The sequence below is a fragment of the Gymnoscopelus braueri genome (genome assembly GCF_963280865.1).
Source record: "Gymnoscopelus braueri genome assembly, chromosome: 13".
Classification (NCBI taxonomy): domain Eukaryota; kingdom Metazoa; phylum Chordata; class Actinopteri; order Myctophiformes; family Myctophidae; genus Gymnoscopelus; species Gymnoscopelus braueri.
Window position 1 is genome coordinate 9,340,088 of NC_137615.1, and position 21,994 is coordinate 9,362,081.

Below are 21,994 nucleotides of genomic sequence, written 5' to 3' on the forward strand. Positions count from 1 at the left end.
TTCTTGGCAGTATTGGTAATTGGGAATAATTACGTTTTTTACGTTTTTGGCAGGGAATGAGTTAATGGGTTAACTTGCGTGTGTAGTTATGGAAAAACACCGAGTCCAACGGCAGCGACAACATTTTGAATGTTTTGAATTGTTGAGCAAGCAACATACATGGGTATCCCTTGCAGAGCACTTCGATGGGCGTGGACATTTTCTTCTCGCTGATGCGTTCGTACTTCTGCCTCTTGGTGGCGGCCTTGAGGCCCTGCCAGGGCAGAGAGCCCAGGTTGAAGTACATGAGGACGTAGCCCAGGGACTCCAGGTCATCTCGTCTGGACTGCTCTGTGGACACAGACAAGACACAGACACGTATTTTAAGTGGAGGAATGAGGGTCGACTCCTTTGTTTGTGTTCTCTCTGCATTTAGCTGGTTTAGAATAGTGATTTCCAACATTCATTTCAAGATATTGCAAGGCATAGTTACACGGCACGCTAGCTAGCTAGCTAGATACATCCATAAACAGACTATAGAGCACCGAAGTCCTGACGTCACTGCCAGTAGAGGGCGCTTTCCACAGGTTCATGGCTTTACCTTTTTGTATTGATATCCTCATTGGGGAATCTTAGATCGCTTCATATAAGAACTGTGTTCCAAAAATAAACACACCACCATGGCGTTTTTACTCATATGGATATGAAGCATCGACTGAAGGTGTAAATGTACACATTTACCCAAAGAGTAACACAATATAAACACTAGAAACGAGTCAAACAACCCAAAGACTACATTTCCCATGAACGCGGAAGTAGTAACTCTTAAGACTTTTAAGGCAGAATTAATTCCATTTTCGCCAGAAACAGGCTGTATCAAATATGAATGAATATCATAAACGATGCAGAGCCACCCCCCTGACAAAAAACGCCAGGGTGGTGTGTTTATGTTTGGAACACAGTTCTTATAGGACGTGATCGAAGATTCCCAAAATGGGGATTTCAACACAAAAAATAAAGCCACGAACCCGTGGAACAGCGCCCTCTGGTGGCAGTGACGTCAGACTTCGGTGCTCTATTCTATTTCATATCACAGAGTTATATAAGGAATGGGAGAAGCACTGGATTTCCACTTCATCAGAATGTGACTCCCAAGCCACCCCCGGAGGTGCATCTGAGATGCATTTACACCTCCATCTATACACCCTTTAGCTTTTAGCTCCCCGATCCCATGAGGTAGACGCATGCTAACACCAGGTGGAAAAGAGGGTCGCGGTCAGGGTTGCCATGTCTGCTTATTATAAGCGACTTTGGGCTTTTTTTTCCCTGTAAAGTTGCTTGTAAATATTGGTAGTTGTGAGTTGCGTCTTTTTGGGCTTGTTCCTAAAGTATAGTTATAGCTTATTTGGGTTTCCTTCCTAAATGTTGTTTAAACCAGTGGTCCAAGGACCCCCCAAACTAACATGTATTTGTCTGAGGACCCCCTATTTTCAAATAGCCGATGTATGTATACGTTTAAAGTGCTCATGTGGCCTATAGTCGATTATTTTGGGCTTGTTTTCAACGACCTGGTTGCTTATTTATCTTGCAAAATCTGGCAACACTGGTCACGGTGTGTGTGTGTGTGTGTGTGTGTGTGTGTGTGTGCGTGCGCGCAGTGTTGCCAGATTCTGTGAGAGAAACAAGCAACCAGGTCTAGGAAAACCAACCAAAAGAAGCATGAGCACTTTAACATATACATCAGCTATTTGAAAATAGCAGATCTACAAGCTCACAACGCGTCGCATAGCGACGCGTTGCGAGCTTGTAGATCGGCTATTTTCAAATAAAATCTTGCGGGGAAATTATAATAAGCAGATCTGGCAACCCTGTGTGTGTGTGTATGTGTTTGTGTGTGTGTGTGTGTGTTACCTATGCCCAGATGTGTGTTGATGGAGGCGTAGCGGGCGGTTCCCGTGAGGTTCTTGTTCTCGCGGTAGGGGATGTGCTGGTGCGTGCGCGCGTCCCGGTACTTCTTGGCCAGGCCAAAGTCGATGATGTAGACCAGGTTGCCCTTCTTGCCCAGACCCATCAGGAAGTTGTCCGGCTTCACGTCTCGATGGATGAAGTTCTTGGAGTGGATGTACTCGATGCGGCTGATCTGGAGACGGGGTGGAAACGGTGGAGAGGGAGCACGACTCGAGCCTATGAGCATTTCTTGGACGATTGTTCCATTGAGATTAATGCCATTTAAATCAGTGGTTTTCAACCAGTGGTCCGGGGACCACCAGTGGTCCTTGGGGGGCTACCAGGGGGTCCCCAGCTAAATTAGTTAACATAGCCTCAGAATCATTTTAACCACTTAGCATTGGCTATTCAAAAATAGCAGATATACAAGCTCATAGCGCGGCACCGAGTGCCGCGCTATGAGCTTGTAGATCTGCTATTTTTGAAAAATCTTGAAAATGTGTGCAAATCTTTGAATATATTAATTTTTCAAAGAGAACATTAACTCATATCTTTGCTTCTGGGGGTCCCTGGCACAAAACATTTTCAGATGGTGGTCCGCGGCCAAATGTATATCAATTTAGGGGTCCCTGGCATGAAAAAGGTTGAAAACCACTGTATTAATTGTTTCATAAGCCTAAGAATCCATCATTTTATTTTATTTTTCTTGGAAACTGAAGAAAATAATAATAAATTAAAATGAAATAAATGGAAAACATTATTGAGAAAACATGGCCCCAACACGTACTAGAATAACAATATCAGTCACCAGAACCAATGACAGGTGTTTTCGATGAATCAATCATGGTTAAAATTTGAGTTTGAAGTTACATTGGGAAGGGGGCGTGTCTGGAAAAAATGAATATCAAATCTCTAAATACTGAATCAAGCTAATTAAAAACTGTCTGGGATGCCCACAAAAGCCTGATTAGGTGTTAAAATGACCCCAAACATGTTTGAAAGTGAAATATCCCTTTAAACCCGATGACAGAATTTGACCATTTTAATTTTGAAGAAAAAAACTAAATGGGTGGGAAGGACATTAAAAAAAACGTGACCTAGTCCACTGTGATGAAAGAGGTGATAGTTTAGACCAGCACAAAGCCCTCGAGTTAGGAAGCCCAAGGCAGTTGGGCCGCCCCCACGCTAGACCCCGCTTTGTTGCCACCATCGCAAAGAATGCTTGCTCAGGGGGTGGGACAATGTCGGGTCTGTGTTCTGTATGTAAAGTGTGTTGAGACAACTTGGTTGAGATTTGGCACTATCAATACAAACTGAATTGAATTGCTTTACAACTAGAGTTGTTCCGATTCCGATACCAGTATCGGAAAAGCTGGTATCTGTATCGGTGAGTATGCCAGTCTATGCCAATCCGATACCACATCATTTGTCACATGATATTTCATTTTACGGTGAATGCTTCAGTTGATGTTGCACTGCTCTGCCGTTTTATACTCTTACTGTACTATTTACATTATAATTCAACTAACTTGTAGCTGCACTTTAACAATTATTAATTATTAATAAAACGCAAGTTATGGGCGATACCCATAACTTCGGGAATCGGGAAGGAAAAAATTGTATCATTACATCTCTATTTACAACAGAGTTAAAGGAGGAGTTCACCCAAAAAATGACTTATTTTCTATCAATTGCACACCCTATGAAGCCTTGAATCCATGGATTCTTTTTAGTTTTTGTCACATTCCTAAGCTAATAATTTGATTCCCGTCTCCTACCGGCTAATGTATCCGGTAGGAGACACAAAGTAGATTTTTTTGTGTCTCCTACCGGAAATACACACGGTCATCGAATTATTGTCTTAGGAATGCCACAAAAACAAAAAATAAATCCATGAAATCAAGGCTTCATGGGGTGTGTAATTGATAGAAAATAAGTCATTTTTGGGGTGAACTCCTCCTTTAACCCATTGATAACTGGAACGCATTTGTGTCACTTTAGATGTCTTTGGCTATTCAAAAATAGCAGATATACAAGCTCATAGCGCGGCACCGAGTGCCGCGCTACGAGCTTGTATATCTGCTATTTTTGAAAAATCTTGAATTTTTAGATTTTTTTTCAAAAAACTGTTAGGATTTAGATTTTTTTTAAAGAATCGCCCCAGGTCTTAATGGGTTAAGTATTGAAGGAGAACCCCCCCTCCCACCCCCCCCCCCCCCCCCAACCAGCGTTTCTCCCTGTGGGGGGTTTTTACCATCTGGTCGGCCAGCAGCAGCACCGTCTTGAGGCTGAACTTGCGGGAGCAGAAGTTGAACAGGTCCTCCAGACTGGGCCCCAGCAGCTCCATCACCATGACGTTGTAGTCGCCTTCGGCTCCACACCACTTGATGGTCGGAATGCCCACTGGAAGAGAAGAAGCATTGTGGGAAGAAGGAAGTGATTCCACTGTCAACTTTGTGGATGTTTGTTTAGTCAATAAAAATGTGTGTCACCAACACACAAAGTGCGTTGACCGACGATGGAGGAACACCGTACTGAACAGACAATCTGGGGTGCTTTCCGTCTCCTGCTACAAGGGATGTATAGAGAACTTTGATGGACTTTATCTCCATGTACTGATCATTACTCCAACTGATAGAAACAGAGCTAAGTGTTCCTTTAACCACTTGAGTCCTACAGTATATACTTTCAACATACCACGGAAAGATATTCACATTTTAACCTGCTCTTTCATCATAGAAACAAGTGGGCTTATAACCAAAACGATCCATGTTCTCTGGGAGAAGTGGTGTTAGTGTTCTGTGTAGAAATATTGTTAGTGGGAATGAAAACAGTCGCACCACCGGAAGTGATGCGCTGAAAGCAGACCAAAGCCCCGGTTTCCCTGTGCACGGGCGCTCCATCGAGCTCCGCCCAGAGCCAAGTAAAAGAATAAAAAACAGCAGAGGGCGCTGTTTTTCCTTGGGTCCCCAGATTGTGTTCACATAGACGCTCGACAAAGCCGAATGCACCTTGGTGGACTCAAACCCACAACCTCCGTGGTTGTGGGCAGGCACCACCGCGGCCACCCGAGCGCCATCATGACACAAACTTGAATGAAAACGCTTCAATCATACAGATGGGACGCTGCACACAGAAGGCCAGCCAGCAGACAGTTGTTTCAGTAACACCTGTGGTAAGCTGTGCTGCTGCTGCTGATTATTACACGGGAGACCATCTGGTGCTTCCTTCTCTACAGGCAACACACACCATCGTGCTGCTGCTGCTGTGCACTCACTGCTGTGTGTGAACGAACGGAAAACGCACAGCCAAATATATCTCCCCCTCTAGCCCTGGTTCAGTCTGCACGCTCCGGCTAAATCCTGCCCCGTTGCCACACACACAAATAACCCATTAACACATTGCATGCCAGTCGCGTAGATCTACGCGAACCTATTTAAAGCCGCAGCGTGCCAGTCGCGTAGATCTACGCGAACCGCCGATTCCCATGTTAAGTGCCCCAGGTGCACTTTCCGAATTTTTTTGATCCATTTCCGTTTCCGGTCGGAAACGGAATTATTCGGGTTCCGGTTTTTTCGATCGTATCCGCTTCCTGTCTGGGATCCTGTTTAAAACTCGATTTTCTCTGGTTGTTGTTTTTCTCCTCGCTGATCACTGTTTACCGTTCATCGGCTGTAGCTTCAAGATGGCGGCACGGATTTGGAAACTGTTTTCGCTCGCCGTTTCTCACGGATCCGCTGTGTGTTTAGAACCAAATGAACGCGCACTTTTAACTTATTTAGCGAGGTCTGTGGCGACATGAAAAAAACTAAAAAACAACAATAAAACGCTGGCACTGGTGAGTACATTATGAGATTAAACTCTGGCATGGAATGTGTTAAGACCTGAGGCCATTCTTTAAAATGTTTTCTAAATCCTAACAGTTTTTTGGAGAAAAAAAAACGAACACAATTTTTTTTCAAGATTTTTCAAAAAAATAGCAGATCTACAAGCTCATAGCGCGGCACTCGGTGCCGCGCTATGAGCTTGTAGGTCTGCTACTTTTTGAATAGCCAAAGAAATCTAAAAGTGACACAGATGGGTTCCAGGTCTTAATGGGATAATAATACACACGTTTGTGCACAGTTAATTATGCCCACACGCACATGCATTCACACTATCGCTGCTGGCCCTTTGCACAAATACTCCGAAATAGACAAATTGTCCGCTCGGTGTATCGAGATGAGAAATGCTATTTATTTTTAGAGTCTGTGGGTCCGTGTGGAGTCTGTGGGCCAAATACGGCTGCTGCAACTAAATGTGATCACAAGCGGGCAAGGTGGCAGCTGTTCTATGCTATTTAAGGCTGCAAAAAACACATTTGTATTATTTTTTTGCACAATCACTCTCTGTTGTGCATGACCCGAGTTTTCCATACATATATCAACTGTACTCGGCGAGTCATTGACCTCATATTACTGTATTTAACACACGGAAGACCTATTTTATACTTCAGCTAATCGAATGTAGCCAAATGCTATTTTTGAAGAGGTTTGAAAAATCTAAAAGAAAAAAAAAAAGGGATTTTTTTTTTAAGGAAATGTAACAAATCTTTTTCCTATAGTGCTCAAAATATGGATGCCAGGGTGTGGCTGATTGAACTACTTACGTTGAGAGGAATTCAAGAGAACGTGGGACCATGTTTGTTGGGAAACACTGAAGACCACAGGGAATGGCCAGAATTTGGCAACATGTGTTATCAAAGTTTTTATGGACCACAAATTAACAGTAAAATGTCTCCATATTGCCACGTTTTCGCTTAACTTTTAGTGTCATATACTTATCTTTAGTATTGTGAACACAGGATAATAAAGTAAAATAATAACATTTTCAATATCATCAATGACATTGAATTCTTCATATTGTTCACATTTAAAAAGACATCTATCCTAATAGAGAGGTTTTTCATATACCTTTGTTTAGAAAGCTACCTATCCATCTACCAAACGACAATTTAGAATGACAAAAATGACATTACCAGTAATCATTACTGCGATTATGACAATTGTGCGATTCATCGCGCGGCCCCAAAGCTATGCTAACACGGTAGAAAACAGCTGCGGGCCCTGCGACTGCAAGGCCAAGCTAAACCGCGTATGCGCAAAGTGTACACACACACACGTCTAATCTATGAATAAACACTGAATATTCATAATGTCTGGTGAGACACAGAGGAAGGATGGATGGATGGATGGATGAGCCCCTGAAGCCCCACTCCCCATAACCTTAGGTCACTCAACACACACCATAGAAGAGAGAGAGAGAGGGGGGAGGAGGGGGAGGAGTGAATGGAGATGGAGGTAGGGCTGTCACAACCGTGCCATTTTATTTGAAGATTAATTGTCATACAAATAATTAATTAATTGTGTTTTTGGCATTGAGCATTGGAACATATTAACCCATTGAGACCTGAAGCCGATTCTACATGTCTCCTAAATCTCAACAGTATTCTGAAAAACTTATGTTTCTGTATCAGTGGTGCTCCATCTTTTTCATGTCAAGGACCCCCAATATGATATGTATTTGGCCGCGGACCCCCATCAAAATATTTTGTTCCAGGGACCCCCCAGAAGCAAAGATTTGAGTTAAACATGTTCGCTTTAAAAATATATGTATTCAAAGATTTGCACACATTTTCACGATTTTTCATAAATAGCAGATCTACAAGCTCATATCGCGGCACTCGGTGCCGCGATATGAGCTTGTATATCTGCTATTTTTGAATAGCCCAAAGTGTAAAATAATGCTTTTTATCTCAAATCTAAAAATGACAGTTCCAGGTCTTAAAGGGTTAATTAAGAATTACAATATTTGTTCTAATATTTTCTGGGTCACACACACGATCGATCGTTTTTTATGTTCCACTTCCAAGTCTTTTAGCGGGTGCTGTAATCTGGACAGGCCAGGGTCCACTAGGTTAACTCTGCAGTGGATGGACATTGGACACGTTGCCAAGGATTGAACCTGTGACCTTTTAGTTACACGGTGGAATCACCGAGCGCCTTTTGTGGGTGGCCCCGCCCCGTTGACACGCTTTATTTTATGCGTGTGCGTTTTATTGATCCACTCACACAGCAAAGAGGCCATTCTTTAATTAGCTGAGTAATAGGACACACACACACACACACACCCCTGAGGCAATTATTAAAAATGTTTTCTAAATCCTAACAGTTTTTTGAATGTAATGTATTTTTTTCAAGATTTTTCAAAAATAGCAGATATACAAGCTCATAGCACGGCACTCGGTGCCGCGCTATGAGCTTGTATATCTGCTATTTTTGAATAGCCAAAGAAATCTAAAGTGACACAGATGCGTTCCAGGTCTTAATGGGTTAACCATTAACCCTAAAGCCTGAGTTATACTTAGTTGTAGTTATACCTAAAAGTAGCCAATCTACAAGCTCACAAGTCGCCGCGCAACTCACGCTGTGAGCTTGGAAATCTGCTATTTTCGTACTAAAAAAATCAGGCATAATAACTGCCAAACCAAAACGCCTAAACCTGACCTGAAAAAGGCATCCCAGCCCAAACCCCTACCTCAATCCTTTCTTTACTCTAGAGCAGTGGTTTTCAACCTTTTTTGGCGTCAAGGACCCCCAAATTGACACACATTAGCCCGCGGACCCCCATTTGAAAAGATATGCCAGGGGCTCAACCATTTAGATTTCTTGGAGGTCTTAATCTACACTGTATTATCGTCATTAGTGTTCGTTTAACTCTGAGAGTACAAATGGAACCATTTGGTTCCATTTGTACTCTCTCAGAGTTACAGACACATAAGGGTCAATTTGGTTTCTAACTATTAATTTGGCTGGGGACCCCCTGGAACCCCTTCAAGGACCACTGGTGGTCCCCGGACCACTGGTTGAGAACCACTGCTCTACAGGGCTTGTAATCTGGCTCACGAGTGTCGCTTCCTCTGAACTTTTCCTCACCTGCACTGTTCTAATGAAGTGGGAAACGTGTTTAAAGTTAAATCAACGTGCTGTATTCTGCAATCAAAAAGTATTACATAAGATACATTGCGGAGCACTTTGGAGACTACAGTGGAAAACGAGGCAAAGTTATTAGTGAGTGAGCGACGTACGCAATGTATAATAATTGATTTGAGCCTGAAGGTGTTACAACCATTTTTCACGCAGTTATCAATTTGACTTGTTCTGTCATTTGTTCTCTTTATTTTCACGTTAAAATTTGCAAAAACAATTCATGGTGGTGTGTGGGATTTGAATAAATCAAACGTTAATCTTTCAAAGATTTGGCCCTTCATGAATAAAGATCTTTCCATCAGTTCACCATATTGAGTGTTCCACTTCTGATAGTTTTTTTTGTCAGCGGGCGGCTGCGCAGTGCGCTTATAGTACCACACGCCTAAACACAGGCAACACGATAACTAGAAAGGCACTCACATGGGGGTTAGAAATATGACCCATATATAAGAACAGTGCTAAATGTTGACCTTGCACTGTGACCTTGACCGTTTCATCGATTTGAAATGAAACGCTGCACCGCGATTGGATACAATGTGCCGTCAGTAAAAGGGAAGTAAATGTTGGAACGGCTACCACTTGCAATAAGGGAGGGAGTGACCTACATAATCACACTTCCCAGACCCATCTCAAACAATGGCTGAAGACAAAGCAGAAATGTGGTCATTTATTACCCGACATGTTGTACAAAGTATTTTGTTTCTTTCTTTTTTTTCTAACTGTGTATAGCGTGTGTGGTTTTCAACCAGTGGTCCGGGGACCACCAGTGGTCCTTGAATGAGGGAGTACCAGGGGGTCCCCAGCGAAATTAGTTAACATTAGCGTCACAATCATTTTTAACCGCTTAGCTTTGGCTATTCAAAAAATAGCAGATATACAAGCGCATAGTAGCGCGGCACTCGGTGCCGCGCTATGAGCTTGTAGATCTGCTATTTTTGAATAGCCAAAGTGTAAAATAATGCTTTTTTTTTAGCTCAAATCAAGAAGTGACACAGATGCGTTCCAGGTCTTAAAAGGGTTAAAGTACACTTGTGCGCATTTATCCCTCCAACGTGCGCAAAATGCTGCCAACGCCTTGTGAATATGACGTGCAGCACTCCAGTCTACATCCTGAGCAGAGTGCAGAGTCTCTGCCAGGATTGCCATGTTCTAATAATAATCTCTGACAACGCTAACATCAAACAAAACTGCGTTCTCTCCCTGTGTACATCTCTATCCCTCTTTCTCTCCGCATCTCTCGCCCTGTGGCTCATTCTGTCCATTTCTGTGTATGTCAGACTCAGTACTCGGTACGAACGGTGCTGTGTGGAAAAAAAGATGCTGCGTGTCGTTGCGATCACATCAATGGGTTGGTTTACTGAAGACGTTCACTGGAATCTATGTTTAATATCCTGCTAGTGTTTCAGTAGCGCGGCGATAAATAATACAGCTTGTAGTGACAGTGCGCTTGAGCAAAGGATCTAGGCTAGAATAAAGATAAAGGATTTGTCAGTGAACATTTGTAATCTTTGCTTCTGGGGGGTCCCTGGAACAAAGTATTTCACAAATGTTCGCTTTAAAATATATATATTCAAAGATTTGCACATATTTTCACGATTTTTTCAAAAATAGCAGATCTGCAAGCTCGTAGCGCGGCACTCGGTTAAAACATGGGTTAAAACATCGAGTGGTAGCCACACATACTAATGTGCAAAATGTTTTTTACAATCCCATTGTACATTTTTAGCCCCAAAGTTGACGATTATTCAAAGCAGGATTATTGGTTTTGCCAGCCCCTAACCCTGTATATTTGTACATTTGCAACTTGTGATGTTTCTGTTTGAGTTACCGGCCTATAGCGACTACAGATGTCAATTAGCATTCTTGCCAAAAAGCCGGCATGTATACATAATACATGTCTTAGAATTTTTCATACTGATGTTCATTAACCCATTGAGACCTGAAGACAATTCTACATGTCTCCTAAATCACAGTTTTCTGAAAAATTTATGTTTCTATATCAGTGGTGCTCAAACTTTTTCATGTCAAGGACCCCCAAAATTATATGTATTTGGCCGCGGACCCCCATCAAAATATGTTGTTCCAGGGACCCCCATGAAGCAAAGATTTGAGTTAAAAATGTTCGCTTTAAAAAAATATATATTCAAAGATTTGCACACATTTTCACGAATTTTCTAAAATAGCAGATCTACAAGCTCGTAGCGCGGCACTCGGTGCCGCGCTATGAGCTTGTATATCTGCTATTTTTGAATAGCCCAAAGTGTAAAATAATGCTTTTTAGCTCAAATCAAAAAATGACACAGTTCCAGGTCTTAATGGGTTAATGTGCTCTGTCGCTATCAAATAAATAAAATAATAATCTATCAATCAATCAATAACATTGCAATGAACAGGGCATTATGCTTTTTGCCAGGAAGAGACGTCGACAGTTTTCACAATCTACGTCCCCCATCGTGCACAGATTGCACAGCACACAGCCTTGTTTACAGAAAGGGAGACTGCAAAAAGCAGTTCATCACAATAATGAATTACGTACACCAAAGCAACAGTACGGCTCTGTGACTGGATGGAGATCTATTACTTCTTCTGGATATGAACTATATCTGGTGTTGTTGGCTAGATGGACCAAACGTGTTAGTTATTAGGGAGGGAGGAATACATTGTAGGTTTGGTGGATTTTTGTAGGTTACGTGTCAATGCAACAAAAAAATAAGAAGAAAAAAAAGCAAATGATGCCGGCCGTATCCTCATACCTCCGCCTTGCATCATCTTGTAGATCTTGCTCTCGATGTGGAGCTGTGGGTGCTTCGTCTTCACACATTCCAACTTGATGGCCACCTCCTCTCCCACCGAGATATCAGTACCTACGAAATAAAGTGAGGTCACATAAACAACATTAGACATCGATACACATTACTCAACACAAGTACGAGTACGCTGAGGGCAGGACAAACATTAGCTTGTGGACATTTTGCAGTTAACCCATTAAGACCTGAGGCCGCTTCTAAACATTTTCTAAATCCTAACAGTTTTTCGGAAAAAAATGTAAAAAAATAATTTTCACGATTTTTCAAAAATAGCAGATATACAAGCTCGTAGCGCGGCACTCGGTGCCGCGCTATGAGCTTGTATATCTGCTATTTTTGAATAGCCTAAAGAAATCTAAAAGTGACACAGATGCGTTCCAGGTATTAATGGGTTAAACCTGGGAATGTGAACATGAGACGTTTTTATTTATAACTTCATTTAAAACAAGTCTCAAATGAACAGCACACCGCCTTTTGGCAGGATCATCCACAGATGTTCAGGAGGGTTGGCATGCTCAGACACACACATGCTCGCGCACACAGGTTTGCTTCATCAACCTTTACAGTGGCTAATCTACTAATTAGCAGGGCCTTTTACCATATAAATAAAATTTGTATGAATAGGGAGGAAGAGCCTGTCAGTCAGTGGTTTGCGCCTAGGGCTGTCACATTGACGATTACTTGTCATAAAACTAATTGGGATTAATGATTTCATGATTTGTGTTTCTGCATTGGACATTTAAAAATATACTGTAAATAGAAATTACATTTCTGCTGGCCTTTTAGGCTTTGTAAACAAAATTGCACAGGGCATAATATGACAAATAACTTAAATCTACAAAGCCTGAAATGTACAAAGAATTGACTGACAATGACCGTTACCAATAATCAAAACATGCATATAATGTACTATGGCCAAAACTGGCCAAATACGAAATAAAGAATATTGTGACAAGAGGCCTAGTTGTGACAAAGAAAAGGCTCACTACAGGAACACGGGCCAGGCAACGATGAGTCCAGCTGTGTTGCTGGTGATAACGGCGTGGATCACCACTGCCAGTCAACTGATCTTTGTCATCCCTCTTCCCTGAATACAATACTAATCCTATTCCAAATCAGGTGTTCAGAAGGAACAGCACAGCCAATTCTCTCCCCCATCTCTGGCCTCACTATTAAAACAAATCCTGTTCCTCCCCCTTCATGTTCCTTGATGTTGTAAATTGCCATCGAAAACCATGTTGATATTATACACCGTGTGTGTCATATATGCTTACGGCCTGTACGGTATAGAAGCATGCTAGCACAGTCATCTTAAAGACAGAAATGCAACAAGTAGCCCAGTAGCTGTTGAAAAAACAAGGAGTTCTGAATAGGCCACACACATACACTAGGGGTGGGACGATATGGATATATCTCACGATACGATATCTGTGGCGATATTAGGCCCTCGATAACAATAATATCACGATATTCGATATATTGCGATATCACGATATATTGCATGAAATTTCACCAACGATATATCACGATAGTCCTGTATTCAATTCATAAAAACATAAAATAGCACCAAACAGCGCAAAATCATCATTACACAGATACAGAGTCGGAAAAACAACGTATCACAAACAAAAAAACAAACAAAAAAATTATAGATTTTTTTCCGGCAGTATATCGATTATTTATCGCGGGAGAAAGTATCGCGAGATATCGCGATATCGATATATCGTCCCACCCTAACACACACACACACACAAAGGAATTGTAGGGGAGACACTACTGCACAACACACTAATTATGGCCATCAGACAAGTACGATTATGGTCGCTGTCAGGCAGAAATGCATCTCCAAATCTTTTTTTTTTCTTCATAAATCAATGCTCCAGTTTATACTAGCACACTAGCACTAGTGTCAGACTAGTAGCACAAATAGCCAATCTTGTACATCAACTATTTTGGCTATTTTGTGAACTTAATAGTTTTTTTTTTGCCTTGACATGCTAAAAATATGGATGCCAGGTTCACATTGGTTAAATCCGTCCGTGGGTTTTATAAATATTTAACCAATGAAAAGGTATTAATAAGAGCGTTGTGACTAAATAAACACAGATAGGCAGAGACTATATGTACCGCAATCAACCTCGACAACACAGCTGATAAACACACTGTGATAGAAAACCAATAGTAATCTCTCAAAGCCTGGCGTTGCTTGTCCTGTATCAGTGTGTCCAAACTGTCCATCTGGCCTCTCTCTGGCTTACTGGGCTCAAACTTAACTGGACAATCACGGTTGCCCAAGTCTGTTCCTGGTAAAAAGAAATGTCCAACCTCAGCACTTTTGAGCCCATGGCAGCCCTTAACGGCAGGCTGCTGACTGTCCATTGTTCTGCTATAATGGACAATGTGGTGATTGTTCCATTTTCACCACAAAATTCGTTTTTGAGTCCTCTCATACCTAATCGGCTCTTGCCATCAAATACCGCGCCATGCCACAGATTTCTTGTTATGGATGGAGGCATTTCTGCAAACTTATGTTCGAATTCGAAAGCTTACATGAAGGGAATAATAATAACACAGCTCTAGGACAAACCTCTACCAAGCTGTGGAGCATAGAATTTCATTGGGGTTATAGAGGGTTAAAACCCTATAGGCTAAAAGCACATCATTGATTTCTCCATGTGTAACCTTTAACTCACAGCCGTGGCTCACTACAGATCATTGATTCTTGTGTGTCCAACTAATAAATGCTCCCCCCCCCCATCCATGGCATTATCTAACCATCATTCACAGGCAAGGGAGGGGCCAAGCCCTGGAGCATAGAAACACTATTTTCACGCTTCCAATTTGTAAGCTGTCATCATAGTACTATACAGCGGGGCTAGGCTGGCTACCCAGGTATGTAGGTCACTGTACTGTATCTCAAAGTTAAATGATGTGAGATCTTCCTTACACACTCACGCGCACACACTCGCGTTGATTTGTTGATATACAGTTTATATTTTGCATTATAAAACAAACAAGCTAGTCAATTATTCAATTAATCGAAAAAGTAATCAACTGAATAATTTCTAAGAGCATAATCAATACTTGCAGCCCTAATTCTGTTCCTTAACCCATTGAGACCTGAAGCCGATTCTACATGTCTCCTAAATCTCAACAGTTTTCTGAAAAACGTATGTTTCTATATCAGTGGTGCTCGATCTTTTTCATGTCAAGGACCCCCAAAATTATATGCATTTGGCCGCGGACCCACATCAAAATATGTTGTTCCAGGGACCCCCCAGAAGCAAAGATTTGAGTTAAAAATGTTCGCTTTAAAAATATATATATTCAAAGATTTGCACACATTTTCATGAATTTTCAAAAATAGCAGATCTACAAGCTCGTAGCGCGGCACTCGGTGCCGCGCTATGAGCTTGTAGATCTGCTATTTTTGAATAGCCCAAAGTGTAAAATAATGCTTTTTAGCTCAAATCTAAAAATGACACAGTTCCAGGTCTTAATGGGTTAATTCACAGAACATTGATATGCTGCACCTTGCCCTGGTCTCCTCAACTCCGCCCTAACTCCAGCCATAATCGTGGAGCCCTGGTCTGGAGCGGCTTGATTTCCCCAGCATTGATAAACACGTTTTTGTGAGCAAGCAAAACTGCAGGTTTGTAGCCAACGTGGAAAGGTCAAGTAAATCGATGTTGAAATAAAACTGTAGTTTTTACAGCCAAACTACAGGACATGTTCTCAGGGGAGGCATCTCTGTTAGTTTTTGGCCTCAGAACAGTGTTGTGTGGTAGTTTGAAAGTAGAGAGTGTAATGCACACTTCTTGAGGGGAGGTGTTAGTGTTGTGTGTGTATTCTCTTTGTAGCATGGCTGGCTAGACATGCTCAGACAGATAGCTCTCTCACATCTATAACGTCTAACCAGGAAGCTGTTAAACCGCAGTAAGTACGCAAATATTTTGCATCACTGCATGCATGCACACACAAACACACAGCATTGTGCAAGTGTACAGAGAGTCCAACAGTCTGAACCCACTGACGAAAATTAGAGCCCGACAGTAAGACTTACTGGGGATATATCGGACATTATTTGATAATTTTTATATCAGTATCGCCAATTATTCAGCCGATGTGTCCAGATTTTTCACAAGTTTCTAATATCGTCTACTTTTGAAAAAAAAAATGTATTTATCAAAAAGTTGTTTATTTTCAATTATTTGTTTCCTTATAAACTAAGACTCAGTCTGGCTCTAATGACAATTATCAGTTCCTTCATAACTTTCATAAATGTTTATTTCACGGTACAGAAAGACAGGAAATAGGAGATATAGAGAGTCATGCGTGACTGGCCCAACCCAGGATATCAATGATTCACTCTGCCCATACAGTCCTTTTGAGCTATGAAGAGTGCAGGTTCTGTCCATCAACTTCCACAAAACTGAACCAACAACAAGGCCTAAGTGAGCCCCTACACATTGTCATGTGACAGTGTTTACTTTGTTTTCAGTCTCCCTCATACGCCACAGACAGAGATCCAAGTAGGGACCTGTTGGAGTTATGCAACATCAGAGACACTGCTAAAAACAAAACTGCTCCCTTAAGCCGTCCGCAAAAATAAAACAACAGTTGCCTGGGTTCCCTTTTTTGGAAACCGTGGCTATGATCTGGTTGAAGGCTGCCGTTCCTCTTCTGCCTTTCAGCTAAGGTTCTTAAAACAAAAAAATTATCCAGCACACCGTCTCGAGCTTGCAATTGCAAGTACTTTTTATTTATATAAGACAATGTTTTTTATCTCACACAAGTGCAGTGCAGAATGAGTAACTCTTGCTATCATTCTCCTATATAGGCTATGGTCCGATGGTGTCCTTCTCTCCCCCTGTTAAGGGCCCTCCTTGCTGGGGGATTGTTTGGACGACTTGAGTGTAATCATCTCCTCCAAAGTTGAAGGAGCATGGATCTGCTCACAGAGTGCATGGCCCGCCAGGTTATGTAATCAGGAGGGGAGACTGGGTGAGAGGCTCATAAGTTTCAGCAACTAAACCACTTAAAACCCTGTATACTTCATAGACTGGTGTCCCCCACGGGTCTATAATACTAGTTCCCTACCTTTGTCCCTCACCAAATCTATTCGCAGCAAATAGCAAATCTACAAGCTCACATTGTGTGCCTTTTATATCTCTTGATTATTGGCAAATGTTTTCTGCAAACAATCACATGCCCAGAATAGGGATGCTAGGGTTCAAGTGGTTAAATACACTCTTGAGCCACATGCCAAATTGCCAATCTATGCACATAAAACATTACGAATTTAGTCCATTAGTTTTAAGAATAAGCATAGGCTACTTTTGCGAACCATACACCAAACAATATTCAATATTTGATGAGGTTTTACTGACGGTGGCAATTTTGTAATTCAAGTTATTAGGACATTTTACCTGGAGTGGTACACATACTCATTACCAACACGTACTGACATTCTCACGAACACAAATCAGACCAGTTTGTAAAATCCTTCAGTTGGATTATGTTGAAATAAATTTATCATTTAGTTCTTTAGTTCTAGGTTGTGTTATGTTGCTGATCTTACAGGGAACAGGCGGCTAATCACGTAGGCCTACTGTGATGCCATGTGACTCCCCATCGCCGCAAAGCCATATGGAAATAGATAAAAAAGGTGATTAACCCATTAAGACCTGAAGCCGATTCTACAAATGTCTTCTAAATCCCAACAGTATTCTGAAAAAAAATTATGTTTCAATATCAGTGGTTCTCAAATTATTATTTTTTGTATTTGGCCGCCGACCCCCATCTCAAAATATTTTGCTCATAACTCATAGTGCCGCGCTATGAGCTTGTATATCTGCTATTTTTGAATAGCCAAAGTGTAATATAATGCTTTTTAGCTCAAATCAAAAAGAGACACAGATGCGTTAATAAATATTCAATGTTGAGTGAATCAGACTTTAGGAATAGAAAGGTTTTGTAATTATGGAAGGCATTAGGGTGCTGCATTGCATCACATGGAGACTCAGCAGGCTGGAACAAGAACATGTGCTGATGAAATGTGGTTCCCAGTTTGGGCCTCATGTTACCGTCCTCGGCACATCCCCCCCCCCCTTCTCCAATGTAGGGTCTAATGAAGCGGCCATGTCTTTAACCACATTAAGACCTGCAACGCATCTGTGTCACTTTAGATTTCTTTGGCTATTCACCGCGCTATGAGCTTGTAGATCTGCTATTTTTGAAAAATCTTGAAAAAATATATTTTAGATTTTTTTCAAAAAACTGTTGGAAACATTTTTAAGAATCGCCTCAGGTCTTAATGGGTTAACCACATGTACCCTGGCATCCCCATTCTGGGGGTGAACATTCGGCGAAAAACTGCAGATCTACAGGCTCACTCACAATGCTGGTAGAGCTTGTTGTAGATTGGCTACTTTCAGCGAAGAGATTTGGTAGAGGGCAAAAAAGGGAGAGGACCAAGTATAGTAATTAAATATCGTAACGTCATCTATTGATTACTATTTCAATGAATTGAATAATCGATTCAGGTAGTTTATTTTATTTGTTATTATATTTTATATATTGAAGGTAACACACTGACAAGAAAGAAACAACAATTAGTTATAATCAACAATCGATTAGTCTATCAACTAATCAATGGTTGATTAGTCTATCATCCATTTAAGCCCTATTCGTATATTTTAACACTTCATTGTACAACGGTTTTGGACGAAAACAGCGTCAATAGCCGACCTACAAGCTCACAACGCATCATGATGTGAGTGTGACACATTGTGAGCTTGCAGATCTGCCAATTCCTGTTATTTTAAAAAAATCGATCATTGCATTCAAATTGATAATAAATCGATTGAATCAATGATTGCTAATCAATCAACAGTTAATCAATGATGAATCAGTTAATTAACTGTTGTACCCCAACTAATACAAAGGGTTTAAGTGGTTAAGATGAGATCCTACGGTAGTGGAAAGAGGGAAGTGAGAACAGAAGCTGAGGAGCACGGGGCCAAACCACAAAATGCTAGCAAGCAAATCCCCTGCGACGCCAACACTGAAGAAGGTGGCAGGTAGCAAGCAGGCAAAGCAGATGCATTCCATTCCAGAGAGGCGCTTGTCAGAGCTCTGGTACTAATGCCTCGCTCTCTCAGCAAGGCAGCCCTGTGGTGCAGGCCAGCTGGTCACCTTATTGGCACACACACGTGGGCCAGGCTGAGCCGTTCCAGGATGCCAAGTCAAATAGAAATGAGGCGAGGGCCATCGTGTAGCCATGAATGATGTGTGGTGTTCATCATTACAGGATCCTGTGTGCTTCTCTGTTCTCACCATTTGGGCAAGACCGCAGAATATGCGCTTCCTTCCCTTACTGGTAAATGCCATTTCACGTCAGATGCACATGGTAAACACAACTTGCAAACGCAACGCACTGGGTCATGTAATGGATCTGGATTCCGCACTCTCAGAAATGTGCCATTATCAAAGTACAAGCTGTACCAAAAAAAAAATCAATGAAATTATGAATTCTAATAATCACAATTCCATGTGTTGATATAGGATATATCCATCCTGGTGTAAAGCCTTGAGTTGAATTAATAATAATATCTGTGAAAACACATTCTAGCCTGGAGTTCAAAGAGATTGTACTAGGCTGCTATACCATGCAAACCCCCTAGTAAGCAAGTCTTATACAGTAGAGTACATACATACATACAGCACCAATTGCACTATTGGTACTGCTTTTGGCCTCAAACACAAGGCATACAGAAAAAAAATCACTCAGTGGTCTCAAATCAAATGATTAGTAAATGGTCATTTGAACAGCAGCCCCAATTTACAAACAGAATTCAATCCACTTTGTGGATACATACATATACTACATAGTCATATATCATTGCATAATATCAGAACTCACAGACATGGAGAAGCTGGGCCTGAGCCAAAGCATGTTGCTTAAAAATACAACTTTACTCAGTGTTCTTCTAAAAGCATAACACATGTTTAAATCAAAGCTTACCTAAGCCTTAGCCTAATTAAATTCACATTTCAAGCACCTCTAAGGTGCAGAGCTTCGTCAGCGCTGTGCAGTCTCAGTAACGTAGTATCTAACCCATTAAGACCTTAGGCGATTCTTAAGGCGATTCTTAAGGCGATTCTTAAGGCGATTCTTAAAAATGATTTCTAAATCCTAAAGGTCCTTACACACCAGGGCGATTTTTTCATGCGAATAATACGTTTTTTTAAAAAAACCTTATAAAGTCAATGCAAGCGTACATGGAGCGAAAAAGCGAAGCGAAAAAGCGTCTTTTAATTATTCGGAACGAGTCAGAATTTTGCGTATATTCGCATATTCGCCGGTGTGTAACCGCCTTAACAGTTAAAAAAAATCATTTTTTTTCTCCAAGATTTTTCAAAAATAGCAGATCTACAAGCTCATAGCGCGATGAGCTTGTATATCTGCTATTTTTGAATAGCCAAAGAAATCTAAAGTGACACAGATGCGTTCCAGCCAGGTCTTAATGGGGCTAATAAAGCAAGCATCAATGGTTCTCTTCAGACACATTCGTTTCTACAACTTCAGATTAGTTTTTGCCTGACCACAAAATGTTAAGAATGTTATTTAGATGGCACGGTGTTGTTTAGACAGATGCTAGGTTTGATGTTTACCTGGGTATCGTAGTTCCATTCAAGTGCTGCGTCGTTTTCTTTTCACTCTACTACTATTTACCCTGTTGTGTTTGTTGACTGGGGTTTTCGGCATTTACGGCATTTGTAAGACATTGCTCTCTGGATAAGATAGTGTGCTAAATCCCTGAATTGTAATTTACTAATAAAAGTAATAAACTAATAAAATCGTATTTCCCGGCACACATCATTGAAAATGTAACCAGTACCACACTCAAATCTGAGCATATACAGTGATTAAACCCTGTTACTTTAGTTCTCATGACAACACCACCAGTATGCATGGGGGGGGAATAGAGTATCCAAACTTAACCCATTAAGACCTGGGACGCACCTGTGTCACTTTTTGATTTGAGCAAAAAAAAAGCATTATTTTACACTTTGGCTATTCAAAAATAGCAGATCTACAAGCTCATAGCGCGGCACCGAGTGCCGCGCTACGAGCTTGTAGATCTGCTATTTTTGAAAAATCAAGAAAATGTGCGCAAATTAATATATTTATATTCTTTTAAAGCGAAACATTTTAACTAAAATCCTTGATTCTGGGGGGTCCCTGGAACAAAGTATTTTGAGATGGGGGTCCGCGGCAAAATGCATATAATTTTGGGGGTCCTTCCTTGACATGAAAAGGTTTGAGCACCACTGATATAGAAAGAAACATACGTTTTTTCAGAATACTGTTGGGATTTATAGGAGACATTTGTAGAATCGGCTTCAGGTCTTAATGGGGTAAGTAAGTCCAGGCGAATAAGGCCTACTGGGGACAAGCGTAGGAATGACACATTTACATTTGCTAGTCGTCACACTAAAATTGAAGACGCTGGTCCAGTGTGAGGCCAGTCCAAGCAATGACCTCAGCACCTTCCGTTACCAGTAACCAATAAACTGACACATCCCTAGATGCTTACAATCATTCTCGTTTAACTAAGACCCTCCAGAAAAAAAACGCGGGCAAAAATCCTTGATTATGCGGGCTAAAACTCTTGATTAATATGCAGGCTATTCTTTTTTTTTTGCAATTTTAATGCGATAAGTTGCGAAAAATGCGAAATATGTGAAAAATATGCGAAGTGCATATTATGCGATGCAGCCTTTAAAAAAAAACGTTACCCCCGCATAATTATGCGCCATTTTGACGATTATGCAGTAAATTCTGCGATCGCATACTCGCATTTTTCCGGAGGGTCTATTTAACGGATGGGTAATTATAACACACTGGGTTGTGCTAGTGTTACCGTTTGCCTGCCCATCAACCATCCCCTTCACAGATCACTCAAGGCAGTGGGGGGGAGGGGGGGGGCAGCAAAAGGAAGGACAGTGTTAAGAATAATGTGGTGATTGATCATTATTATTGATCATACCATTTTGAGAGTGGGGAAACCCCACCCCGTCAGGTGTACTATTGATTTAATCACTTGAAAGCTAGTGTCCTTCTGGCCATGGCATGTTAGGCAAACATTCTGCTAAGATAGCAGATATACAAGCTCACAACAGCTACACGTGGTGAGCTTGCTTGTTGCTACACGTGGGTGAGCTTGT

General features: G+C 41.3%; 1 protein-coding gene across 2 annotated transcripts in view; it reads right to left on the reverse strand.

Moving 5' to 3' along the window:
* csnk1da (casein kinase 1, delta a) overlaps positions 1–21,994 on the reverse strand; it is a 41,796-nt gene that overhangs the window by 15,390 nt on the left and 4,412 nt on the right. For both annotated transcript variants that reach the window (XR_013934307.1, XM_080447148.1), the window contains exons 2-5: positions 11,708–11,818; positions 4,181–4,329; positions 1,891–2,119; positions 160–330 (exon numbers count right to left, since the gene is read on the reverse strand). Coding sequence is in view for 1 of the 2 variants with exons in the window: in XM_080447148.1 (XP_080303274.1) it covers positions 160–330; positions 1,891–2,119; positions 4,181–4,329; positions 11,708–11,818 (660 nt within the window). In the remaining variant the exon portion in view is untranslated. The remainder of the gene's footprint in view (positions 1–159; positions 331–1,890; positions 2,120–4,180; positions 4,330–11,707; positions 11,819–21,994) is intronic.